The 24404-nt window shown below is 42.0% G+C and overlaps 1 protein-coding gene across 4 annotated transcripts in view; it reads right to left on the bottom strand.

Annotated features, from left to right (window-relative positions):
• Positions 1–1461: 1461 nt before the first annotated feature.
• The window catches only part of ZBTB39 (zinc finger and BTB domain containing 39), a 36999-nt gene continuing 14056 nt past the window's right edge, over positions 1462–24404 (bottom strand). The window contains exons 1-2 of one of the 4 annotated variants that reach the window (XM_040340957.1): positions 21098–21137; positions 14954–19568 (exon numbers count right to left, since the gene is read on the bottom strand). In XM_040340957.1, coding sequence (XP_040196891.1) covers positions 17352–19442 — 2091 coding nt within the window. In that variant the 5' untranslated portion in view covers positions 19443–19568; positions 21098–21137 and the 3' untranslated portion in view covers positions 14954–17351. The other 3 variants (XR_005747392.1, XM_040340956.1, XR_005747393.1) reach the window with 3 other exon arrangements.

Genomic DNA, 24404 nt, shown 5'->3' with positions numbered 1-24404 from the left:
TGATGTTCAAGTCTAGGAAGTCTAATGTTTTTATCATTTCTATTGAGTGTTTCAAGGAAGTTCGCCAAGCTCTCTCTATTACCACTCCACAAGATAATGATGTCGTCTATATATCTTTTGTAGAGAGATAACTCAGTAGGAGTATTCTCGTATATAGCTGACTCTTCCCATAATGCCATAAAGGCATTTGCCACGCTGGGTGCAAATTTAGCACCCATGGCAATGCCAATTGCCTGATGATAATAGTTCTGATTGTACCAGAAGTAATTACACTTGAGGCACAGATCGAGGCATTTGATGAGAAACTTCCTTTGTGGGCAAATGAGGTTACTAAATTTACGTAGAAGCCATTTAACGGCAAAGCAGGCATCATGGTGTTGCACGATCGTATACAGTGATGTAACGTCTGCCGTGGCGATCAGTGTTCTTCCTTCACTCACGGGTACTGTATCTAAAAGCTGCAATATATGTTTCGTGTCCTTGAGGTATGCTGGTGTAGCTTGAACTGCGGGCTGGATAAAATGATCTATGTACTGTCCCATCCTCGCAGTAAGGGAATCTATCCCATTTACGATGGGCCTTCCCGGTGGATTTTCTCGACATTTGTGGATCTTAGGGACAGTATATATAACAGGTGTTCTACAGGTTTCTGGCAGTAAATATTTAGATTCCTTTTTATTCAGGATCTCTTTTTTCTTTCCTAGATCAATGAGTAATGCCAGTTCTTTCTTATACTTTCTAATGGGATTGCCCAGAAGTTTAACATAAGTTGCGCCATCTTGTAGTTGTCTACTCAATTCATTTTGGTACTGTTCTTTTGATTGTATCACAACTGCTCCTCCCTTATCCGCAGGGCGGACAACAATGTCAGTTCTTTCTTTAAGTAGTTTGATACCTTTCTTTATATGGATAGGGTCACTCCTGTTTTTTAGTTTTAGAGACTCCAGGTCTTGTAAAACCATTTTACTGAAAACGTCAATATGTTGGTTTTTAGAAATTTGGGGATTGTAAACAGAGTTGTTTCTCAGAGTACTATGTATTGGTTCATTCCCATTAATTGCTGTAACCGGACGGGATAAAAAAGGGTTATTTAAGATGGCCTTCTTAATAGTGAGTTTCCTCACATATTTCCGTATTCCAATGTACGTATCGAATTTATTGAGGTTTTTGGTGGGTGCGTGTTTCAATCCTTTATCTAAGACCGCCAGTTCTTCTGTCGTCATAGATTTCCCACTCAGATTTACCACGTTTCCACCGACTTCTCTCTTTTTCGCTTGGAATCCCTTTATTGGCCGCTAGCGGGGGTTAATACCGCACCACTAGCGGCTGATTCCCGCAGCAATCCAGGCGGTACAGCGCCGCTATTTTTAGCGGCGTTATACCGCCACCTCGGCTCCCGCCCCAGTCTGAAAGGGGCCTAAACGTCAATTGGTATGGTATCATGCAAAGAAAGCAGATGCCTTGATAGTGTAAAACCAATGACTTTTATTAAAATATAAAACAAACAGTAAAAAACTCACATTTCGTAAATATAAGAACAGCCTTAAACCTGTTGCGCCGGCTGGACGCAAACAGGATGACAGTCTGAAGCCGGAATACAGCCATTTACGGCCGAGCAGAGGGGGGACAGAGACTGTAACTGTCCCTGGCAATAAGACCATTGATTGACTGATTTGAGTTTTGAGCAAGTTTTGAAACGCGTCGGTCGGAACAAGCGGCTTGCTGGCGTCATCTGCTCGGTTTCCCATACGGTCGGGTTGGGAAAGTCCCAATGTTCCAATGTTGAGAAACTATAAAAACAGTCAAATAGGTGTATACCCACACAAAGGAAAGTGCTGGGAAGAATCCGTCATCAAGAAGGGAATGTTCACACTGACTCTTACCCCAATGAGTGGACTCATTAATTAATAGCAGTCAAACGCGCTTGAAAATCCTCCACTCAGATTTTACTATGCACATTGCATGAACACCAATAGGATCCTCCTTAGACAGACTCTCATCACATCTGTAGCAAAAAGAGGAGAGACAAACGAATCATGCTTAGTGGGGGTTTTAAGTAACATTCTAGTGAAAAAATAAAGATTTTTACATGTAAACAAGAAATGTCAGAATAAGTGGTTAACCACTTAAGCCCCGGACGATTTTACTGGTCAATGACCGGGCCACTTTTTGCAAATCAGCACTGCGTCGCTTTAACTGACGTGGCTCCCAAACAAAATTGACGTCCTTTTTTCTCCACAAATAGAGCTTTCTTTTGGTGGTATTTGATCACCTCTGTGGTTTTTATTTTTTGCGCTATAAACAAAAATATAGCGACAATTTGGAAAAAAATTCAATATTTTTAACTTTTTGTTATAATAAATATCCCCCCAAAATATAAAAAAAAAACATTATTTTTACTCAGTTTAGGCCGATACATATTCTTCTACATATTTTTGGTAAAAAAATCACAATAAGCGTTTTATTGATTGTAAACGCTATAACTTTTGCGCAAATCAAAATAGAAAAAAAGTTTTATGGCAGTAATGGCGGCGATTAGTGATTTTGTTCATGACTGCGACATTATGGCGGACACATCGGACACATTTTTGGGACCACTGTCATTTTCACAGCGATCAGTGCTATAAAAATGCACCGTTTACTGTGAAAATGACACTGGCAGTGAAGGGGTTAACCACTAGGTGGCGCTGTATGGGTTAAGTGGTCCCTGCATAGCGTTTCTTACTGTAGGGGGGATTGGGCTCTGTGTCACATGACACTGATCTCCGCTTCGAGTACACGGAGCCGAGATCAGTGTCATTGTCACTAGTCAGAGCGGGGAGATGCTTATTTACACAAGCATCTCACCGCTCTATACCTCCGTGAGACGATCGCGGGGATCCCAAATAAAATTGGCGTCCTTTTTTCCCCATAAATAGAGCTTTCTTTTGGTGGTATTTGATCACCTCTGCAGTTTTTATTTTTTGCACTATAAACATGAATAGAGCGAATATCCCCAAAAAATATACATATATAAAAAAAAAAATGTTTTCCTCAGTTCAGGCCGATACGTATTCTTCTACATATTTTTGGTAAAAAAAAATTCAATAAGCATTTATTGATCGGTTTGCGCAAAAGTTAGTGTCTACAAAATAGGGAATAGTTTTATGGCATTTTTATTAATATTTTTTTTTACTAGTAATGGCGGCGATCAGCGATTTTTATCGTCACTGCGACATTATGGTGGACTCATCGGACACTTTTGACACATATTTGGGACCAATGTAATTTTTACAACGATCAGTGCTATAAAAATGCACTGATTACTGTGAAAATTACACTGGCAGTGAAGAGGTTAACCACGTGTTCCAACTGTAGTGGGAAGGGCTTACTGTGATACTACAGTGATCACAGCTTCCGATTACAGGAAGCTGTGTACACAAGCATTTCCCCCTTCTTCCTTACCGTGACATGATCGCGGGTAAGCTATGATTAAGCACTAATTTATAGTGCGAAACGCGTCAGCTGTTTTACTCCCGCGTAGTGTGCTGTGACTTGTAGTGCATTTTGCCTTTTTTAAATAAAGACAACCATCAAGATTTTTTGGAGTGCGGCTGTCCATATTTTCTTTTTCCATTTATGCTCGCGGTCGGAGTCACGTAGCTCCCGGCGGGGCACACGCGCCCACAATGCCGGCTTCTTAAAGGAGACGCATATATACGTTCTTCTGCCTGTCTGATCCATGCTGTTGAAGTATATAGTCATAGTCATGCGCTGGTCGGCAAGCAGTTAAACAAGCTGCAGTTAGAAGCTGATTATTTACTATGACCAGCTGCACCAGATTCTGTGTGCACCAGTTTTAGTAAATCTCCCACCGTTACGTCCGTCTAACAGATTTCTGCTCAAGGACAAATGCATATACACCTCTAAATTACATAATTGTAAATACCTTTCAAGCATGTACAGTTAGACTTTCAATGTTTTTCATGAAAGTAAATTTAAAACAGGGGTCGTCAACCCCCGGTCGGGCGGGTGGCATGAGAGAGCCCGGCGGCTGGCTGTAGGAAATTAAGTTCCTCGAAGTGGATGAACAATGTCCGGGAAGGTGAGAGTGAAGCACACAGTGTTGTTTATTATGCACCGTGGCCCCTCCCTCCGTCTCTCACACGGACATTCCCCGTGCAGTATGAATGGACGTGCCGCCTCCTCACTGAGCTCGCCCGCCCTTGTCATAGGGGAAGGCGCAGCACACCGTCACCTCCAGGACAACCCACAGTAACAGGGAAGCCACTGGTGTCCCTTGGTAACGGGGCTGGATAGAGCTGAGAGAAGACGAGTTCACACTTAATCCGGGAAAGCAGGGAGCCGCCCCCTCCCCTCCATATACTCGCCTGCTGCTAATCCTCAGACCTCACAACATGACTGAGCTCCAGAGGAGAGGCCCTGAGTACGACAACACTACCAGTGACAGAGTGTGAGCAGGGACTGACTAGGACACCTGTGTGCACAGAGTGTACAGGGCCTAGTGGGGACACTCCTTTTATCTGTGGGGGGGCGCTACCTTCATCTGTGGGGGGGGCCGCTACCTTCATCTGTGGGGGGGGGGGCCCACTACCTTCATCTGTGGAGGGGCGCTACCTTCATCTGTGGAGGGGCGCTACCTTCATCTGTGGAGGGGCACTACCTTCATCTGTGGAGGGGGGGCTACCTTCATCTGTGGAGGGGGGGCTACCTTCATCTGTGGAGGGGGGGCTACCTTCATCTGTGGAGGGGGGGCTACCTTCATCTGTGGAGGGGGGGCTACCTTCATCTGTGGAGGGGGGGCTACCTTCATCTGTGGAGGGCACTGCCTTCATCTGAGGGGGGACTACCTTCATCTGTTGGGGCCTTACCACATCTGGTGGCAGGCAGCGTAGCAAGTGACATTCTGCATCTGGTGGCAGGCGACATGGCAAGTGACTCGCTCAAAGCTCCCACTGATTCTGCATTATGGTGGGTTGAACTATTTAATTTAGTACTACAATGTAATAATAGAAATAATGCGCTGACAAATTGCCCGCAAAAAAACGCTTACCCCCCGCGTGCTAACCCCAACCGGGCCTTGGCACAATTTTCTTCTACGTAGCCGGTCCCCGGTCCCAAAAAGGTTGGGGACCACTGATTTAAAACATTGGTTCAGCACACAAAATGCTTCTCTTCATGGGACACTTTAACTCTGTAAATGAACACATTGCAGACTCATTTTTTTATTGATTTTTTATTCTAAATTAAACTCACATGATGTGATACAAAAAGAAAAGTCACAATCTAAAAATGTTTACAAAATATACAAAACTTTACAGTGATCATTAAATGTTTAATATTAACAAGTTTATGTCTACAGTAACTATTTAAAAAACAAGTTAGAGGTAATTCTAAATTCCCTAAAATATTTCACTGCATACAATCAGTTGAACACAATATTAATGACAATAAGATGTCGACTTCATTTTTGGGAAAGAAAAGAATTTAGAAGTTGTGCAAATTAACATCTGCATGATCTTTTAGCCATGCATTTCAGAATGTTTTTCTAGGACAATTGTGACCTCCAGTGGCCAAAACAGGTATAACTGTCTCTCATTAGAATTTCACATGCTTACGGCACAATATGTTGCGCACTGTGCAAACTTGCAGAGGTCCAACATTTCGTATGATCCCAATCTGATCAGTAAGGAGCTCAGAATTAACATGCTGTACAAAAACAATAGAATGGAGTGAGCACACTATTTTATCAAGTGGTAGTACCTGGAATGTCGGTCACAGCAAGTGCGGTGTTAAAGTAAATCAGCACCAAATGTACAAGATTATCTAAGCCCCTTCTCCTTTTCAAAAAAAAACTTTGCACTCAGGCAGTTTACACAGCGCACAGAACATTTTGGGTTTAGGTACAATGGTATCATGTAGTTGTAAGAACAGCCAGTCTGTAAAATGTACCATTCGTCTAAGGTATGAATAGACCGTTTTTCCAATACCTTGTGATTTTTCCCATCAATGGGAGACAACTGGAAGCCTATGAAGAACAGCAATCCAAGGCAGACGGTGTATGGCCACCACCAAGTAAAATTGTCTGACCTTTCAGATACACTTTATTTATGATACGAACACACACAGACAAGCGAAGAAGGGTAATCGTTTTGTATTTAGATTGTTTTCTAGCATTCAACTGTATGCCATCATTGCTATTTTGTGGCAGTGTATTGAAAGCCCTTCAGTGGAAGTAGACTAATAAAACATTTAAAAAAGGCATATAATGCTGTGATTTAATCAGAATCAATACAACAAACTACCCGTTCCATGGAGAGAACATTCCTTGATACATTGCCATCTGAATTACTGTTAGAGGCAGCCTACAAAATCTCACATACACCCCACCCTATAAGTTCCAATCACTGCCACACTTCCCAGTGTGAACACTCAGGAACAGACAACTCAAGTCATTTCTTTAGTATTCACGGGGCAGATAGCAGCTAAAGAACCAGAATACAAAGTAAAAATCTAGTTTTATGCTGCCCAAAGTGGGCACCACCCAAGACCATTTCACCTTGCTATATGGAGAAAGGGACCTGCATGCAATTTACTTCCATGGAAGTAGCAATTTTATGGACAATTGCTGGGCACAACCTTCGATGAGGCTCTTTTGACCTAAAAAACGGAGAACATACAAAATAACATACCCAATATTTCAATTATTGTAGAGCTATCAAGTTACAGTTATAACTTTTAAAACAGCATTACAAAAACATAGGATATATTTAGGTCTACCGGATTCCTAAACATAAGACGGCAAATCTTCCCTTATACATATCTGGGTAGTTTTTGGGATAGTTAGCATCGATAAGAAGTGGAACAGACATAAGGCACTGACCCTGTGGAAATGGAAATGTTAGTGTTGGACAAAATGTAGTAGCAGTGATGTGTAATGTCTTTAAATTCATCATACATAAAATGTAACCTCTTCCCACCGGCTATACACAGAAATGTGGCCTTGCAGCGGGTGGGCTTCATCACAGAGAGCCTGCATATATGGGGCCCTATGTAGACACAAAACTGTGCTGAGCGAGCGCACCCAATGGGGGCCGGAAAGCTCCCAATGCATACTTGCGATTGGGCGATTTTTGATCAAGTGACCGATGTGACAGCCAATCACAGCGGTTAGATGACCCAAATGCCTGCATTCCTCCTCCCGGCATCTAGAAGCTCCTAAGGGGCCAGGAGGTGTCAGGAAGGGGTTAAAAGAGCCAATCCAAGAACAAAAACGTTATATATTGCAGCTTATCAGTCCCCTTAGATGTGGTGGATGCATTTGCTTTTTTTTTTTAGGCTATAAACATTTTCTGCAGGTACAGAAAACACATGTTGATCTTGCCAGTAAAGCTGTGTCCTGTGAATTGAACTGAAATCTCCAACATTTTAATCTGTCTTCCAAGCTATCTTCTGCAAGCTACAAATCCCTATGAGTCCTATGTAGGGTTGTCCAGATACCGATACTAGTATCGGTATCGGGACCGATACTCGTGGAAATGTAAAGGAGGAGTTGTGTGAATATCAGCCCAGGGAGACAATGCTGCTGTTACATACACTGGAGTGAGTAAACATGGCCACCCTAGGACAGGAAGTGTGTTTCCGGAAGGATCACCAGGGCAAAAGCCTGGAAACAAAAAAAAGCGAATGCAGCCACCACATCCAAGGATTCCTGCGTTGCATTACAGTACACTTTCGTTCTTGCACTTAGGCCCCTTTCACACAGGGGCGGTCTTGATCAGGTCCCCCTGTCAGTTTTTCAGGCAGACCTGATCGGACCCTCCAGTCTCGATGGAGCGGCAGATTTCCACTGACAGAGAGCAGGACTGTGGCTTTGTCTGCTCTGCATAGCGGAGCAGACATGGACCTGTCATCCGCCTGCTCAGCGGATTCCGCTTAGCAGAGGCGCCTGTGTGAAAGGGGCCTTAGAAACATTTTAAGAGAGTGTATTTTCCACAATCACTGCTAACTGTCAAAACCAATGTTCACTCAGCACTACAGAAAAACATTCAGCAAGCAAATGGCACTGTACCCTTAGACAGACATAAAACTAGAAGACTGCCTGGAATGATTCCATGCATATACTAGGGTTTGGGCAAGCAAAGTTCCTGAGTCTTTTGTATAGTGTCGCTATCCAACAGGATATTGTGCTATGCTCTTCCAGTTGTATCAAAGTGAGAAAAACAATAAAGATTTATTTCTGAGTGGTTTACAAAGGAAGAAGACACAGAGCCAAGCACGGTTGCAGGCATTTAGCATTCCTTTATATGAAATATGAGCTGTTTTTTGCAAATTAACCTTGTAACACTGGTCTTAAACAAGTTGTAAAGGTTCATCTTTTATTTTCTAAATTGGTTCCTTTAAGCTAGTACATTGTTGGTTCACTTAACTTTTCCTTTGATTTTCCCTTCTAAAAAAATGTTTTCTTTGTTTGAAATTCTCACTTCCTGTTTCTCCTCAGTAAGCTTGCCCCACCATCACCTGAGCGGTGGAAAGTCATTTAGAACAGCTTACTGAACAGCTTATTGAGGAGGAACAGGAAGTGAGAAATTCAGACAAAGAAAACAAAGAAAAAAATCATTTAGAGGGGAAATTGAAGGAAAAGGTTAGTGAACCAACAATGCACTAGCTTAAAGGAACCTATTTAGAAAATAAAAAACGAACCTTTACAACCCCTTTAAGTGAATATTCTGACAAGAATGACTGGCCTTTGGACTTCTTTAAACACAGCTCAAATTTTTTTTGAATAAGGACTAAGGAGTTTAAAGGGTTGGGGGATAATGCAGGAGGTAGTCAACAAAACATCACAACGCCATATCCTTTTTGAAAAAGCCGAGTACCACGAAACATATTGGCTGCTAAGTAAAGATCAGAAATTGTGCTCTGCAGACAAAATTACAATTTAACAGTGCCCAGTGACAAAATGCTGAGCCCTGAACTACACATCTCACAAAGCCTAGCACAGCACAATGATGTTAGGCAGAAAGGGATTGTGGATTTGGCAGGGGAATAGGGAGACTAAGGATGGGCTCAGGCATGTTCGCAACCCCACGTGACCCCGCCTACCAAGAAGCTGGCACTCTGCAGCGCTAATCACAGGTAGCTAGACATTTCCCGATCTGTGCAACCACGGATCGGGAAATGTCTCACTGCCTATGATTAGCACCACAGAGTGTCAGCTTCCTTAGTGGAGACCATCAGCACTTATCACTAAACTTCTCTCCTTGCAAAGGCCACTAAGAGATGGGGCCTGACCGAAAGTAAAAATTACTTAGCTCCACCCACTGTTGAGACATGGCACCTCACAATTCCATCACTTGCAGCCCAAAGACTTTGCCATCATCACCAGAATACCCAACTTACTACCTGGAGTGTCATATTTGTCAGATGTAATTGCAGAAACTACATTTTAAACATAACTTCATGTTTTGTAACATGTAACAAAAATGTAAAACCAAAACAATTGCGAGTTCTACATAAAGCCAGCCAATGCTGAACATGTGGCAACATTAAAGCTGATCTGTAGCTCTGTGAGATCAAAGCCAAGATAGTATATTACAGTAGGGTGCCATTTTCCAAACGACTAGCTCTGAAGCCAAAGTTTTCATACTTCACAACCACCTAATTATGCAGCATCATGACACCACAAAGTAACTGGTCATAATGGTGCTTATTCACTAATCAATATCAAAAATATTTCCCAAGTTCTCAATGACCGCAAAAACGTCCTTTAACGTCCAATGGTTAAAAAAATAAATAATTTTCATTAATGAGAATTCACACAAAACAATCGTAATGTACAAATGACTAACAAAAAATAAAACTGGAGTTTTGCTTTAAAGCAAACCTGTGCTCTGACAGTGGGAACATCTATCAGTGCCTAATGGTTATCAGTGAATACGAGTACCTGACATAGTTTTGTACTGCTCAGAATCTTTTCCTCTTGGGATGCTGCATGAGACACTGCTGCCTTCCTCCCAGCGAGCCCAGTGGTAGGCGACAGATGTCAATCAACGTCCACTCACCCTAGATCTCACACTTGCAGATTTAACGTTGCCCCCGATTGCTCTTAAGCGAATTGCCTTCTGAAATACTTAATATTTCTGAAATAATTCTGAAGAACTGGGACTGGGTTAAAGTGGAACTTTGAGGACAAAAATAAAAAATGGGGGGAACAGGCAGATATTTGAATGCAGAAGAGAGATGCTTTGTCTCTTCTGCACACAAGTGCAGCTCACTGTACAAATTCACCAATGCCAAATCAGACTGAACTCCCGCGCATGCGCCATCCCCGCCCGGCCAATGATCAAGTACTTTTTTTTACTTTACATCTGTGTGCGCAATATTCAACTCTGGTGAGTGCATAGTGGGATGAAGTACAAGCACACATTGGGACATTTACACGTGGTAGATACTTCTTAACCTCTTTCCTTACCATATCACTATGTGGAATTTTCATCTTCTTTTTTGTTGTTATATATATTTGTTATATATATATATATATATATATATATATATATTGATGGAGGCGCTGCACCTGTGTTTATTATAGAGCTAAAGCAGACCAGGTTGCTTCTGTGACAGGTACCATTTCAGGAAAGCCCAAGAGGTATTTTGCTTTGCTTGTATTATGCTTGTTTAACATTTGTGATTAGTTTAATGTCTATAACCTAGTCATGGGTTAAATTTAAGAAATGTTTTCCTGTGCATGATTACTCATCTTTTTTACAATTACAGTTAAACGCACAGGTTTAGCATGCTTAATTTATACCACACATTAAGGGCTCGTTCATACATTTGCATCAGAACATGCTAAAATGCATGAGTCAATTGCAATGTTATAGATAGAGGCCATTCACTTCTGTGCTCTACAGTGAAATTTTGGAAAAAGCTCAGTTCCACGAATTGTCCACTTTTATGCATTTGGCAGTCCATAGAAGTGTGCAAAAAGCACATCAAAAACACGTTAAAAACAGAAATGCAAATTGCATGAACCTAGGCTTTGCCACTTATGTATTTTCATTAAATAAAAGTCAACTTTTGCATCCCCCAAGCCACACCGTCAGTGCTTTTAAATGCAACACATGTATTCTAAAAAGAGCACGTTTACTAATTTGTAAGTTCAATTTTTCAAAATGTTTTCATTGTTGAATTTTTGTAGGTAAGCCCTAATTTCTGCTGCTCAACAGTCTGGTTCTGGTTGCCAACATTCAGACCCCGTTCACATTATTTTGACATCACAATTTTCAAGCAATTCTGCGTGTCACGTAGGACAGCCCAGTAAATGGGCTGCTCTATGCGTGTTTGTAGCCCAAAAATAAATCCCTGCTCCTTTTCGGGCGACAAGCTTCATACGATCTGTGAAGGTGCAGTTTGCCACGATTGTCGTGCGATCCTGTCACGCAACAAATTCATCAGAAACAACACACACAGTGCGCAAGAAGTGAACAGGATCTCACTGGAACACAGGATTCCGATACACACCTGCTCACCTATGAGGAAAACATTTCATACCTACAACTACTAAAGCCATGAGGATCACAACAATGAATATTTTTTCAGAGAGAAACAAAAATATATCAGGACTATATTATGCATTCAACTTTGAGGCGAACAGTTATTGGCACGTAAATCTACTAGCAACTTTTGCAAGGCGATTCACTTTCAGCAATTTAATCACTTGTGAAGCATTAGCACTAGTGTTTAGATCACAACCAAAAAAATGCTTGTATTTTCTGCATTTGTGCTAACCTTCAGGCTAGATTTACACTGTTGTGATGATGATTTTAATCAGAATTTCAATGCGATAATGTAGTGCAACTTGGATGCTACTTTGAAGGTGTTTGCATATTCTATGGGGCCAAAATCGTGCTGAAATCATACCAAAGTAGCACAGGAGCCTTTTCCAAAATCAAGATGTGCAGAGTTGGACTCATGTGAACAGTCACTATTGAAAACAATGTGATTTCCATTGTCATGTGACTCAAGTCACATTTGAAATCGCACTAGTGTAAACAAAGCCTAACTCGGTAATCATAACTCAAAATATTTAGGCACCTATAATTTCTAAGCTCTAAAAACTGATGGATCCCTAACAGCCATGTTCCGAGTACAAATGCAAAGATCAATTCAAAGCTTGAAGTATTTTCAATGCAAAGAGAAAGTGGTCTTGTGTTGCCAGTGACATACCTCCATCCCTAAATTGAATACAACAAAAAAGAATTACGCCCGTGGGACTTTTAATGAGGTGAGCACAAAACGGTCAATAGGAGTACACAGAGTAAACATAGTTTATAAATTTATCAAAATTGTATTTCATATATGAAATGCAAAAACAGAGGTGACAATACACTTAGCAGTGATGCACTGCATTTACATCTACTCCTGAAGAAATGAGCAGTGACCTGTAAAACGCATTGAGTTTTATGATGCCTGAGTATTACTGTACATCAATTTCAAATATATATGTATGTATGTGGTCACTTGGTATGCTGTGTCTATCACTGCAAAGTGGTTTGTTACCTCTGTTTATGCATTCCATATATGATGAATGTTATACAATTTAAATAAATGTATAAACTATGTATACTCTGGGCTAGATTCAGAGAGGAGATACGCCGGCGTATCTCCAGATACGCCGTTGTATCTGAGTCTGGCCGGTCGTATCTATGCGCCTGATTCATAGAATCAGTTACACATAGATTTCCCTAAGATACGACTATCTTAGGCTGCATATTTACGCTGGCCGCTAGGTGGCGCTTCCGTATAGTTAAGCAAGGAATATGCAAATGAGTTAGATACGCCGATTCAGAAACGTACGTCCGGCCGGCGCATTTTTTACGTTGTTTACGTTAGGCTTTTTTCGGCGTATAGTTACCCCTGCTATATGAGGGGTATCCTATGTTAAGTATGGCCGTCGTTCCCGCGTCAAGTTTTGAAAATGTTACGTAGTTTGGGTAAGTCGTTCGCGAATAGGGATGTACGTAATTTACGCTCACGTCGAAAGCAATGACGTTTTGCGGTGGATTTTCGAGCATGTGCACTGGGATTTTTTCACGAACAGCGCATGCGCCGTTCGTAAAAAATGTCAAATACGCGGGGTCACAGTTAATATTCATAAAACACGCCCACATCATCCACATTTGAATTAAGCGGGCTTACGCCGACACACATACGTTACGCCGCTGTAACTTAGGGCACAAGTTCTTTCTGAATACAGAACTTGCGTCCTAAATTACGGCGGCGTAACTTATCTGAGATACGTTACGCCGGGCATAAAGATAGACGAATCTATCTGAATCTAGCCCTCTGTGTATATAAATTGGCCGTTTTGTGCTCACCTCATTTAAATTCCCACTGGGTGTAATTATTTTTTTAAGTTTCAGTGCCCCGTTTTATTTCAATTTTTTTTTACAATTAAAAGTTCTTTTCAAATCACCAATTTTGTTTTTATGAAGTAGCTGAATTTACCACATGTAAATTGCTTTATAAATTTATATGGTATTTTTGTATGCAAAAAGTGATTTCACAAATATTGAAAGGTTATAGATTATATTGCTTTCTGGCTGGTCTTAATTTGGATGTTCTATGAGGTGTCAATCAAAGAGAACAAAAAGGGGAGCAATTCCAGCTGGAGATAAAATACTGATTAAGAAGAAATAATGGGTCTTAGTGGCTTAATAACTATTCTGTTAGTTGGCATTAAGGGTTCTGTCTTTGACAGACAAAAGGTGTGTACCGCCCGAGTTTAAGATCCAAGGGGCTACAGGACTGATTTGAAGACTTATGCCCTGTACACACGAGCGGAATTTCCGTCGGAAAAAAGTTGGATGGTTTTTCTGATGGAATTCCGCTCAAGCTTGGCTTGCAGACACACAGTAAGGCCCGTACACACGACCGAGTTTCTCGGCAGAATTCAGCCAGAAACTCGATCGGAGCCGTATTCTGCCGAGAAACCCGGTCGTGTGTACACTTTTGGCCGAGGAAACCGACAAGGAACTCGTCGAGCCAAATAGAGAACATGTTCTCTATTTCCTCATTAGTCAATGAGGAAACTTGGCTCGCCGAGATCCTCGGCGGCTTCACAAGGAACTCGACGAGCAAAACGATGTGTTTTGCCCGTCGAGTTTCGCGGACGTGTGTACGGGGCCTCACACAAAAGTTTTCTGAACTTTCGAGCGTTAAGAATGCGGTGACGTACAACACTATGACGAGGCGAGAAAAAGTTCAATGCTTCCGAGCATGTGTCGAATTGTTTCCGAGCATGCATGTTTTTTTCCCCATACAAACGAACAGATTCCATCGGAAAAATTGAGAACCTGCTCTCCAGCTAAGTCCATTGGAAATTCACTTGGAAAAAGTCTGATGGCGCATACACATGGTCGAAATATCCGATGAAAGGCTCCCATCGGAAATTCCGATCGTGTGTATGCGGCATAAGGATGCAGGATGGAAGCACTTCAGCACTGTTACCTTTAAAGCTCAACCCCAGGATCTACTTACCTCTTTCACCCTGCATTATTCAACCTGGTAAACAAAGGGCACCCTGTAGTGTAAAGCCACCATGGCCCCCCTTAAGCGGACCTCCCCAAGGTGCCATGCATTCGAATACAAGGATTCTGAGAGTGGCCCTGACATCACATTGGCAACCACCGGGAAAAAATTCACAAAGGAAGACACAACCCAGCACGTCATGTGACCAGCAAGAAGACTTCTGATAAAGGAACACAAGATGGGGGCTCCAAAAGAGGAGGCCAATAGGGGTGGGGAGGGTGAGCACCTAAACTGAGTTTTATGCACAGAAATGTCTTGCATTACCCTGCAGCCTGATAATAACCGTAATGCAGAACAAATGCAAAATTCCACTTTACAAAAAGTTCAAGAAGGCATGTAAAAGCTAATAAATAACCTGCTCTAAAAATAAAAAAGCCCTTTATTTATTTAACTGCTGTGCTACAAATTTTGCAAACCTGTAAGTCAAACAAGATGAATAATTGAAAAAAAAAGGTATGTGTGGGAGGCAGGCTGTAGAGTGTTTTTTGTTTTTTTATAACATGCCACACAGCTGAGCCTTTATTGCTCTTTGAAGAGATATTCTCCCAAATCCACTCCAACTGTGAAAGCAAATGGAGTGATCAGTTAGAGTCTGGTGAACCCACGGGTACCTCCAGATTTTTCTATGGGAACACAAGGAGAATTTCAAAGAGGGTAACCAAAATGTTCTGCTTTTAACTGGTTAATATTTGCTCACTAGTATCCTGAGTTCTGTGCAGCAAAAAAGACCTAGTGGAGGACTGCAAACTACCATTTTTATTTATCTTTAACTCATATTGAAAAACAATATCAACTTTGATATGCAAATTGATGCAGGATGACTACAATGCAGTATAGGGCAAACCATTTTATGTAATTAGCCATTTAACACACAATGGGGTTGACCTCCTAAAAGCAAACAGACTGTGTCAGCAGGGTGCCCCTTATCTACCAAGAGTTGGAGCAACTGCACTTGGAAAGTCCATAGTCTATTTGCTTTTAAAGGCTTTTGCTTACCCTATTAAAAACACAGTATATCTGGTCCAAATACATTTGGAAAAATAGGCCTAGAGTTGTTTTTTTATTTAAAATGCATGTAAACTTGCATTGTGCTTAGACATCAGCCAGGTGATCTTAAGGTACGAATGAAAAATACATTTGTAACAAGATATCACCAACATAGTACACCATGTTCAGATAAAGGATCTCTTCCCCAGGCAGCAGTGATGGCACTGCGATGAGACCCTTAACGGCACCAAATTGTCACTTTTTGTTGGCGACAATGTGCCCTATCTGTTTATCTGAATATGGTGTGCTGCTGCCATCTTGGACTGGACTAATGCTTTGGTGGCACAATCCTCCTCCTATGACTGGGGTCTCAATGCTGTATGGTGTGCGCTGGACTCTTTTGGGTTTGTTTACTAAAGCTGGAGAGTGCCAAATCAGACTCACTTCTGCATAGAAACCAATAAGAATCCAGGTTTTATTGCCAAAGCTTAACTGAACAAGCTGAGGTTAGAAGATGAAGGCCTACTCTGCACAGATGCACTAGATTCTGAGTGCACCAGTTTTAGTAAATCTACCCCTATTTACCAGTAGACACTTTAGATAGAAATGTAGTTCCTTCGAAATACAGAATAAACACATAAAGTGTGACTGAACCCCTAATCCCCAGAATCCCTAATCTGCTGCTTACCCAGCTCCTGCTGGGATTCAATTTTTTTTTGACCAATGGCTTCTTCTGCATTCACAAAATGCAGAGGAAAATGATGAACGGGTGTTCACTGATCTCTGGATGCTCTCCACCCTACAGCTGCCCTGGGCTTACAAAAGGAGAGGTTAGCTCAGGGACCACAAGTGGAGATTTGATTAGGCAGAAGCTGGGGGCTGCCAAAAGCAGATGGGCTGCACAAACAGAAAAAATGGAATAGGAAGAGCACTGGTGTGATTTGTGATGATTTGAAAGTAGTGAATAAAGAAAGTTGGGCAACTAGAATTTCTAGAACCACAACAGCATTTGGAGCTTTCATATGCCTTTGCGTACAGGTTTATTTAATTAGCACTACACAAAATAAATACAGAGGTAGAGCCTTGGAAGAAGTTCTAGTGTGTATGAGTGCAAAGACTTGCATCAATGTGAGAAATGTAGTGCTTAGTTGAAATTACGATTCACATACAAACTTAAAGTAATGGAATGCATTTTTTTCAGTGGGGAGAACAGAAAATCATTCTTATAATAGTGGTTGTAACTCCTTAAAGGCTCTTCACCCGATTCTAGATTACGAAGGTGTCCAGAATAGTTCTGCATGTGCTGTATTAAATCTTTAAAACTATGTCACCCAAAACTAAAATGTTTAGTTTTAAAAATAGTTAAATGGAATGAACAGTCCTTTCTGTTCTATAGAGTGGGAAGAAGACGTACCCTATTTTAGGTAGATGGGTAATCACAAAATTATATATTTTCTGCTTTGTGTAAAATCCTAATCTAGCTAGCTGAGGCAAACAAGCAACACTGATGTACTCAACCCAAAACACACAAGTCAGAGCAAACCGTGAACCTGTTGAGACTTCTTTCCAGAGATGTGAGATTATGTAGACAAAAGAAACTTAAAATTGAAGTGAACATAAAAAAACACACATAAAAGAAACAAAAAATTAGTAGCAACATTTAAAACAATGAAATACTTTGCGGTGTTCAACCGCTACATTAAAACGGGACAGAATAAAAAAAAAATTGAAAAAAATTTCACAGTCCTCCGCCTTACATTCCCTGTAACCCATCAGCTATCGGCATTCTTGTCTGTTTCTTTGGAGTGGATAGTGTACATAAATGTTTGGTCAATTGTGAAGTCTGAAGGCAGGTTTCCTCTGTGCACTGCTATGTGTTCACCCATGAGGTTTAAGGTGGAGCTATAGTGTCCACATACGGTACACCTGTACATAAGGGCCCCTGCATGTGTCTTCAAGTGGCACTTGATGGTTGATCGGCCCCGGAAAAACTTAAGACACACTTTGCACTGATAAGGCTTTTCTCCAGTATGTATGCGCCTGTGGTAGTTAAACTCACTAGTATGGGAGAAGCATTTTCCACAAACCTTACAAGTGTATTTGCTGTGGCCTGTCTGTCCTACAACTGAATGGTCATCTACTGTAAAATCCTCGGGGGCTTTTCTCTTAGCCAATGAAATCTGGAGTTGGGAGAATTCAGAATATCCGGCACGTTCTACAGGAATATTGCCACATCGATGCTGGTTGAGGTGCTGTCGGTAAGTTGTTTCTGACTTAAAACCTTGGGAACAAAGGTGGCAGCGGAATAATGCTTCCTCTGTGCTCTGATGGACAGCCATATGCTTTTCCAGCAAATGACGGTCAAGAAAGCTGCTAGCACAGAGAGAACAAGAGAAAACAGATATGGACATGTGTGATAAAACGTGCCACATAATACCACAAAGTGTTAAGTGTCTCTGATCACATAGTCCACAAGATAAGTTTTTGTTGTTGAGGTGCTCCAAAGCATGGGACCGCACTGAATGGAAATCACGCAACATGGTCCTATGACAGGCTCCACATTGAAGTTCAGTACCTAGTGCCCCCACAAACGTGTTGACTTCTCCAGGCAGAGGCTGACCTGGTTGAACTATTATGTTATGCTCAGAGGCAATGCCTTCCTGTCCCCGGTGGAGGGCGAGTTGCCACTGGCTAAAAAACTTGTCTTCACACATATCACAGGAAAAGAGAAATATGCCAATATGTGATAGGACATGAGTTATCATAGCACCACGGTCATGAAATCGGGCCTGGCAAACTTTGCAGCTACCTTTAACTAGATCTACATGTTCTCGAGCATGCTGGCGAATACGCGGTAAATTGGGTTCCAGCACTTTCTTGCACACTTGACAAGGCATAGCTTTTCCACTCTGATTTTCTCCCTGACCAAATAATAGCAACTCATCTTCACTACCATCACTCAGTTCAATAATTTCCCCAGAAGGACCAGAATCTTCATCTCCTCCTTCGTCAAACTGCAATGTTTCTTCTTCCAGATCATCCAACTGAAGATCGCCCATAGCTTCAAAACCTCCAGCTGACTCCTTGGAATTTCCACTAACAGAGGAATCCCCTGGAAAATAGCCAGTTTTGTTGTAGTCACCATTGTGCTGGGTTTTATAGGACGGGCAGGTGCTTGTTGGACCAAATCCGGTGTTCAATGCACAGTGTGAGGACTGGTACTTTGCTGAAGAACTTTGCTCTTCTGTTTTTGCTGGCAGTGGAAAGTGTGCCGTTTGATTTATATTAGACTCATGTTCTTCTCCTTTCAAAGAACCAGATATATCTGTCTGTGCAGTAAAGTGTTTTTCTGTAGAAGGGAGATGGTTGTCCACTCCATTCCCCCTGGACTCAATTTGATTATGTTCTGTTAAAGCAGCACTTAGAGTTCCTGAACGGCCTTCACTGGAGGACACAGAGCACTGGTTCTTGTGTCCAGAAGAGCCCTCAAGATCAGGAAAGGTTGCATGACATGCCTTTATCAAGTCTGCCATGCCAAGTTTCTCAGCAACTTCATAAATCACTCCCACATTTATAAGGTCAGTGAAAAGTTCTGAAGTGTAGATAAAGCTCAGGACTTTCTCGAAGTTAGTTGGGGTTATAAAATCCACCACATAAGTTCGAGCCATATCCAAATCAGTGTTTAAGAATAATTTTTGAAAATAAGCAGCCGCAGAGCCAAGTACAGCTTTATGAGCTGGAAAAGACCTATTTCCCACAACGATATTAACATCACAAAATGTTCCAGACAACCGAGATTGGTTCAGCTCACGTAGCAGGTTGCTGGGGTGGTCTCTGCTGTTGAGTTTGATTCTCATACCCATAGTTGTATCCTAGTGATAATGAAAAAGCCTTATGAAAGGTCTTCAGGCCTGGCCCTTTAATCTGGTTACTCCTTCCACAAATGAAGTGGCACCTCATCCCCCTTCTAATGAGCTGTGAGGAATTATCTAGAAAAACAAAGATAAAAAAAAATACTCATAAATTTATGTACAAATATATTGAAACAAACTGCAACTTACGGTACATATTGAATTCACTTTGAACTCTAGTGAGAGAAATATGTAGGCAGCGAACACTAAGCTCCTTCGGATATCTGCCAGAAGCAGATCTAGTTCTTTAAAAAAATATATACGGTATATGGCTGTATGTGAACTTGTTTACTTTATATGGTAGGCGATTACCAGATAACAATATGTAACATTACTTTTTGTTCTGTATAAATATGTACCGACAGTGAACATCGTGTTTTTCATTTATAGAAGCCTAAGGCACTTTGAATCTCCTCCATCATACCCCTGAAGAAAGGATTGTTTGCGTCCTGAAACAAGTCGGGTTGGAGTGGAGACATTATGATTTTTAAATATGTATTTTATGAAATATGCATGTTAAATTAGCCATTCCAATTGTATGTATATACCAACTAGAGGTCGACCGATATGGGTTTTTCTCTGGCCGATGCCGATATTTAGAAATTGGGGAGGCCGATGGCCGATATATGTTGCCGATTTTTGCGGACGATATTTTAGGCTGATTTTTTTTCCCTTCATCTCAGCAAATCTAGGGTGGAGAGGAGGTTATTGTTTAGGGTGGAGAGGTGGTGTGCAGCCTATTAGTGCCCACCAGTTCAGCCTGTCAGTGTCCATCAGTGCAGCCTGTCAGTGCCACAGCAGTGCCCACCAGTGCAGCCTATCAGTATCAATTAGTGCCCACCAGTGCAGCCCACGGTGCCACGGTGATACTAATCCAAGAAAACGAACAGGTGTTTGCCTTCAAAGGGTAACCACTCAAGACGTTTCTTGCAAGAGAGAGTTCTGCTGTCCAGCACTTAAGTTAGAGAATGCTCATCCTGAAAATTTGATTAAATGCATCCAACAAACCTGCATGACATTGAAGTCAAAAGATCCAGCTGACTATGGTCAAAAGGATCCAGAAGGATGAAACTGGGGTTTCAGGACTTATGGTCTGACAGACTGCCATAGTCTCACACACGTTGCATGAAGGAGCCCACCAAGCCATAGATAGCTTTAAATCTTTCACTGCCAGGTCCCGATGGCATACAGACCTATAGCACTGCTTCGAGTTGGCCAGGTCCGTACGCCATACAGACCTCATTCTGCCTTCTGCTATAAGCTCATGGTCACTTCAATAACCATAAACTTATAGCAAACATGTTCAGACTCTGCCAAACAATCCTATAGCTCTGCTCAGAGGATGACAATCAGAGCTATTCTCCCAAAAAGTGAGCCCCCACCAGCAGCCAGTGCTGCTGCCTCTGCCACTGCTTTACCCGCCTCCGAATACCCTGCACTGGATAAAATTACCCTCCCATTGCCACTCTAACTTCCCTAACCACCTGCACCAGTCCCTGCAGCACTTTCAGCATGACAACCCCCCAAAGCATACATCCAAATCAACAAAGGAATGGCTTCACCATAAGAAGATTAAAGTTTTGGAATTGTCCAGCCAGAGCCCAGACCTGAATCCGATTGAGAATCTGTGGGGTGATCTGAAGAGGGATGTGCACAGGAGATGCTCTCGCAATCTGACAGATTTGGAGTGTTTTTGCAAAGAAGAGTAGGCAAATATTGCCAAGTCTAGATGTGCCATGATGATAGATTCATACCCAAAAAGACTGAGTGCTGTAAAAAAAATCAAAAGGTGTTTAATAAAGTATTAGTTTAAGGGTGTGCACACTTATACAACTATATTATTTTGTGAATATATAAATGTAGCACTGGTGGTGGTGAGAAAAACTCAGTATCACACTGAGTACATATAGTTCACTGAATGTGAAACAAACATAAACTAAACAATCAATGCAAATAAATGTGCCAAAAAGTCCATAAAAAGAAAAGAAAAATGACAAACAAATAAATGTCCATCAATAAACCATGTGGGTTGACGCTGTAAAAACATATAGCCACGTGGATCATCGTGGGGAAAACATTCCTTCCGGTAGTGTAAAATAGATGGAATACGCTTACCAAAACCAGTGAATCTACTTGTCAGCGACAGCAGATCATGAAGGCATGGAAAATCCCAAATCGGATTAACTCGACTTGTCTAACGACTCTAAGTAGTTGGAACCACAAACTTGGCCTGTTGGGACCCGACAGTCCTCAACTGAAGACCCTGGGTGAATGGCGGTCTGGATCGATGGAACGGACCAGAAATGAAGAACAACCGCCCTGCTTCCAAAGGGTGTTGAGAGATGGAAAAGAACCCCCGAAAGGGTTAACAAAGCACGATGGAACAGCTCCAAAAACTTAATCCAACAGGTCATGCAATGAGAAAGAAAAAAATTGGTGCTCCAATGGTGCAGTTAAAAATGGTATAAAGGTTTTATTGTAATAAAACCAACAAAAACATTGACATAAAAGTGATCACAACTTGAAAAATGGATAAAAGCAATATGAGGAGTGGCGTACCAAGCCCTACACGTTTTGTCCTACTAGGACTTCTACTGGGGCATCTGGATCAGAAGTCCTAGCTCAATGTTTTTCTTTTCTTTTTATGGACTTTTTGGCACATTTATTTGCATTGATTGTTTAGTTTATGTTTGTTTCACATTCAGTGAACTATATGTGAATCTATATAGTTTTTCTCACCACCAGCGCTACATTTATATATTCACTACTTTTTGCAATTTTGTCACATTGTTGTGTAGCAGCTCTTATTTTTTTTTTTTGTTTTTTTTTTTAGACAAGCGCAATATTCATTCCTTTTTTAACTATATTATTTAAGTTTTGACTTCCCTCCACCTAAAAGATTTGCTTGTTGTTCAAAAGCATTGTACAGTTTAGAGGTTACATTAAAAGGTGTAAAAAGTTCTGAAATGATTTATCTTGGTCTCATTTCTTGACATCACAGAAAACTGACATTTTAACAGGGGCGTGTAGACTTTTTATATCCACTATATATCCATTGATCACTGGAGAATAGTAAACAGTGTTCACTATACTCCAGTTTTGTAAATTAATAGTAATCCCTCTATTCAAGTACAGTGCAGCTCCCAGGCTGCAGAGAAAGGAACTGTCTCCAGCTCATACTGTCTGCGTTCTGGGTCATGCACCCACACGGATGTTAGATTGGGAGCAGCGGCTGTGTCCATGCAGCCGCTGCATCACAACTGGCATGAAAGGGACTGCCTGCATGGAACACCTGTGCATCCACCTGTGCGGGTAAACAGCCCTCCATGGGCATACACTTTAGTATACCCCATGTGAACAGCGGCGCTTTACTGCCGACGCACCCACCGCCCCAGTGTGAAAGTGGCCTAAATCTTTGTGCAACTATTGCAGGACCTAAAAAATCTGTAGCACTTTTTTTGACCTGTAGAATGAAAAAAAGTGCTACAGATTTTTTAGGTCCTGCAATAGTTGCACAAAGTTTTAGGCCACTTTCACACTGGGGCAGAGGGTGCGTCGGCAGTAAAGCGACGCTGTTTTTAGCGGGGCTTTACAATCAATTTTGTGGCGCTATTCAGCCGCTAGCGGGGTTCTTTTAACCTCCGCTAGCGGGCAAAAAAGGGTTAAAACCACCTGCAAAGTGCTGCTGCAGCATCGCTTTGCCGGCGGTATAGCCACAGTGCCCATTCATTTCAATGGGCAGTAGCGGTGGAGGAGCGGTATACACACCGCTCCAAAGATGCTGCTAGCAGGACTTTTTTTTACCGTCCTGCTAGCGTACTGCTCCAGTATGAAAGCCCTCAGAGCTTTCACATTGGAGAGACAGCAGCGGCTCTTTTAGGGTACTTTGCAGGTGCTATTTTTAGTATTATAGCGCCTGCAAAGCGCCACTCAGCGCAAAGAGTTCAATCTTTGTTTAATCAGACCAGAGAATTTTGTTTCTCATGGTCTGAGAGTCCTTCAGGTGCCTTTTGGCAAACTCAAGGCGGGCTGTCATACTGAGTGGCTTCCGTCTGTAGAGGTGGTTGTTCTTCTAGAAGGTATCCTCTCTCCACAGAGAAATGCTGGAGCTCAGTCCTTCAATGCTGCAGAAATTTTTCTGTACCCTTCCCCAGATCTGTTCCCCCTAACAATACTGTCTTGGAGGTCTACAGACAATTCCTTTGATCTCATGGCTTGGTTTGTGCTTTGACATGCACTGTTAAAGCAGAGTTCCACCCATAAACGGAACTTTCGCTGATTTGATTATTCCCTCCCTCCGACACATTTGGCACCTTTTAGGGGCGAGGGGGGAGCAGATACCTGTCAAATCCAGGTATCTGGTCTCACTTCTGGGGGAAAGATCGCTGCATTACTATATAATGTCTGACCCCTCCTCTTTCCCCCCTACTGCCTTCTGGGAGACACACATCCCAGAAGACAGCAGGGACCATTCAGAAATTGCAGCGCGACTTGCGCATGCGTAGTAGGAAACTTCCTGTTTCCCTTAGTAATGATTTTGGCGCCTGCACCCAGAGCCGAAAGACGGGTCGGCTTTGGGTGCCGACATCACGAGCTCCCAGGACAGGTAAGTGTCCTTATATTAAAAAAGTCTGCAGCTGCAGTATTTTTTTTTACCCTGGAAGAACTCCGCTTTAACTGTGGGACCTTTAATAGACAGGTGAGTGCCTTTCCAAATCATGTAAAATCAACTGAATTTACCACAGGTGTACTCCAATCAAGTTGTAGAAACATCTCAGCCCAGGTTCACACTGGACTGCGGGAGTGAAGCCGTGCGAGTTCAGCTGAACTCCCACTATTTCACTCCTGCCTTTCAGTCCCGATTTCAGCCAATTACAGAGACATCTGTGCAGGTTTCTGCATAGATGTCAATGT

The sequence above is a fragment of the Rana temporaria genome, chromosome 2, assembly GCF_905171775.1.
Source record: "Rana temporaria chromosome 2, aRanTem1.1, whole genome shotgun sequence".
Classification (NCBI taxonomy): Eukaryota; Metazoa; Chordata; class Amphibia; order Anura; family Ranidae; genus Rana; species Rana temporaria.
Note: the sequence above shows the minus strand (reverse complement) of the source record. Positions and strands in the feature narration are given on the sequence as shown.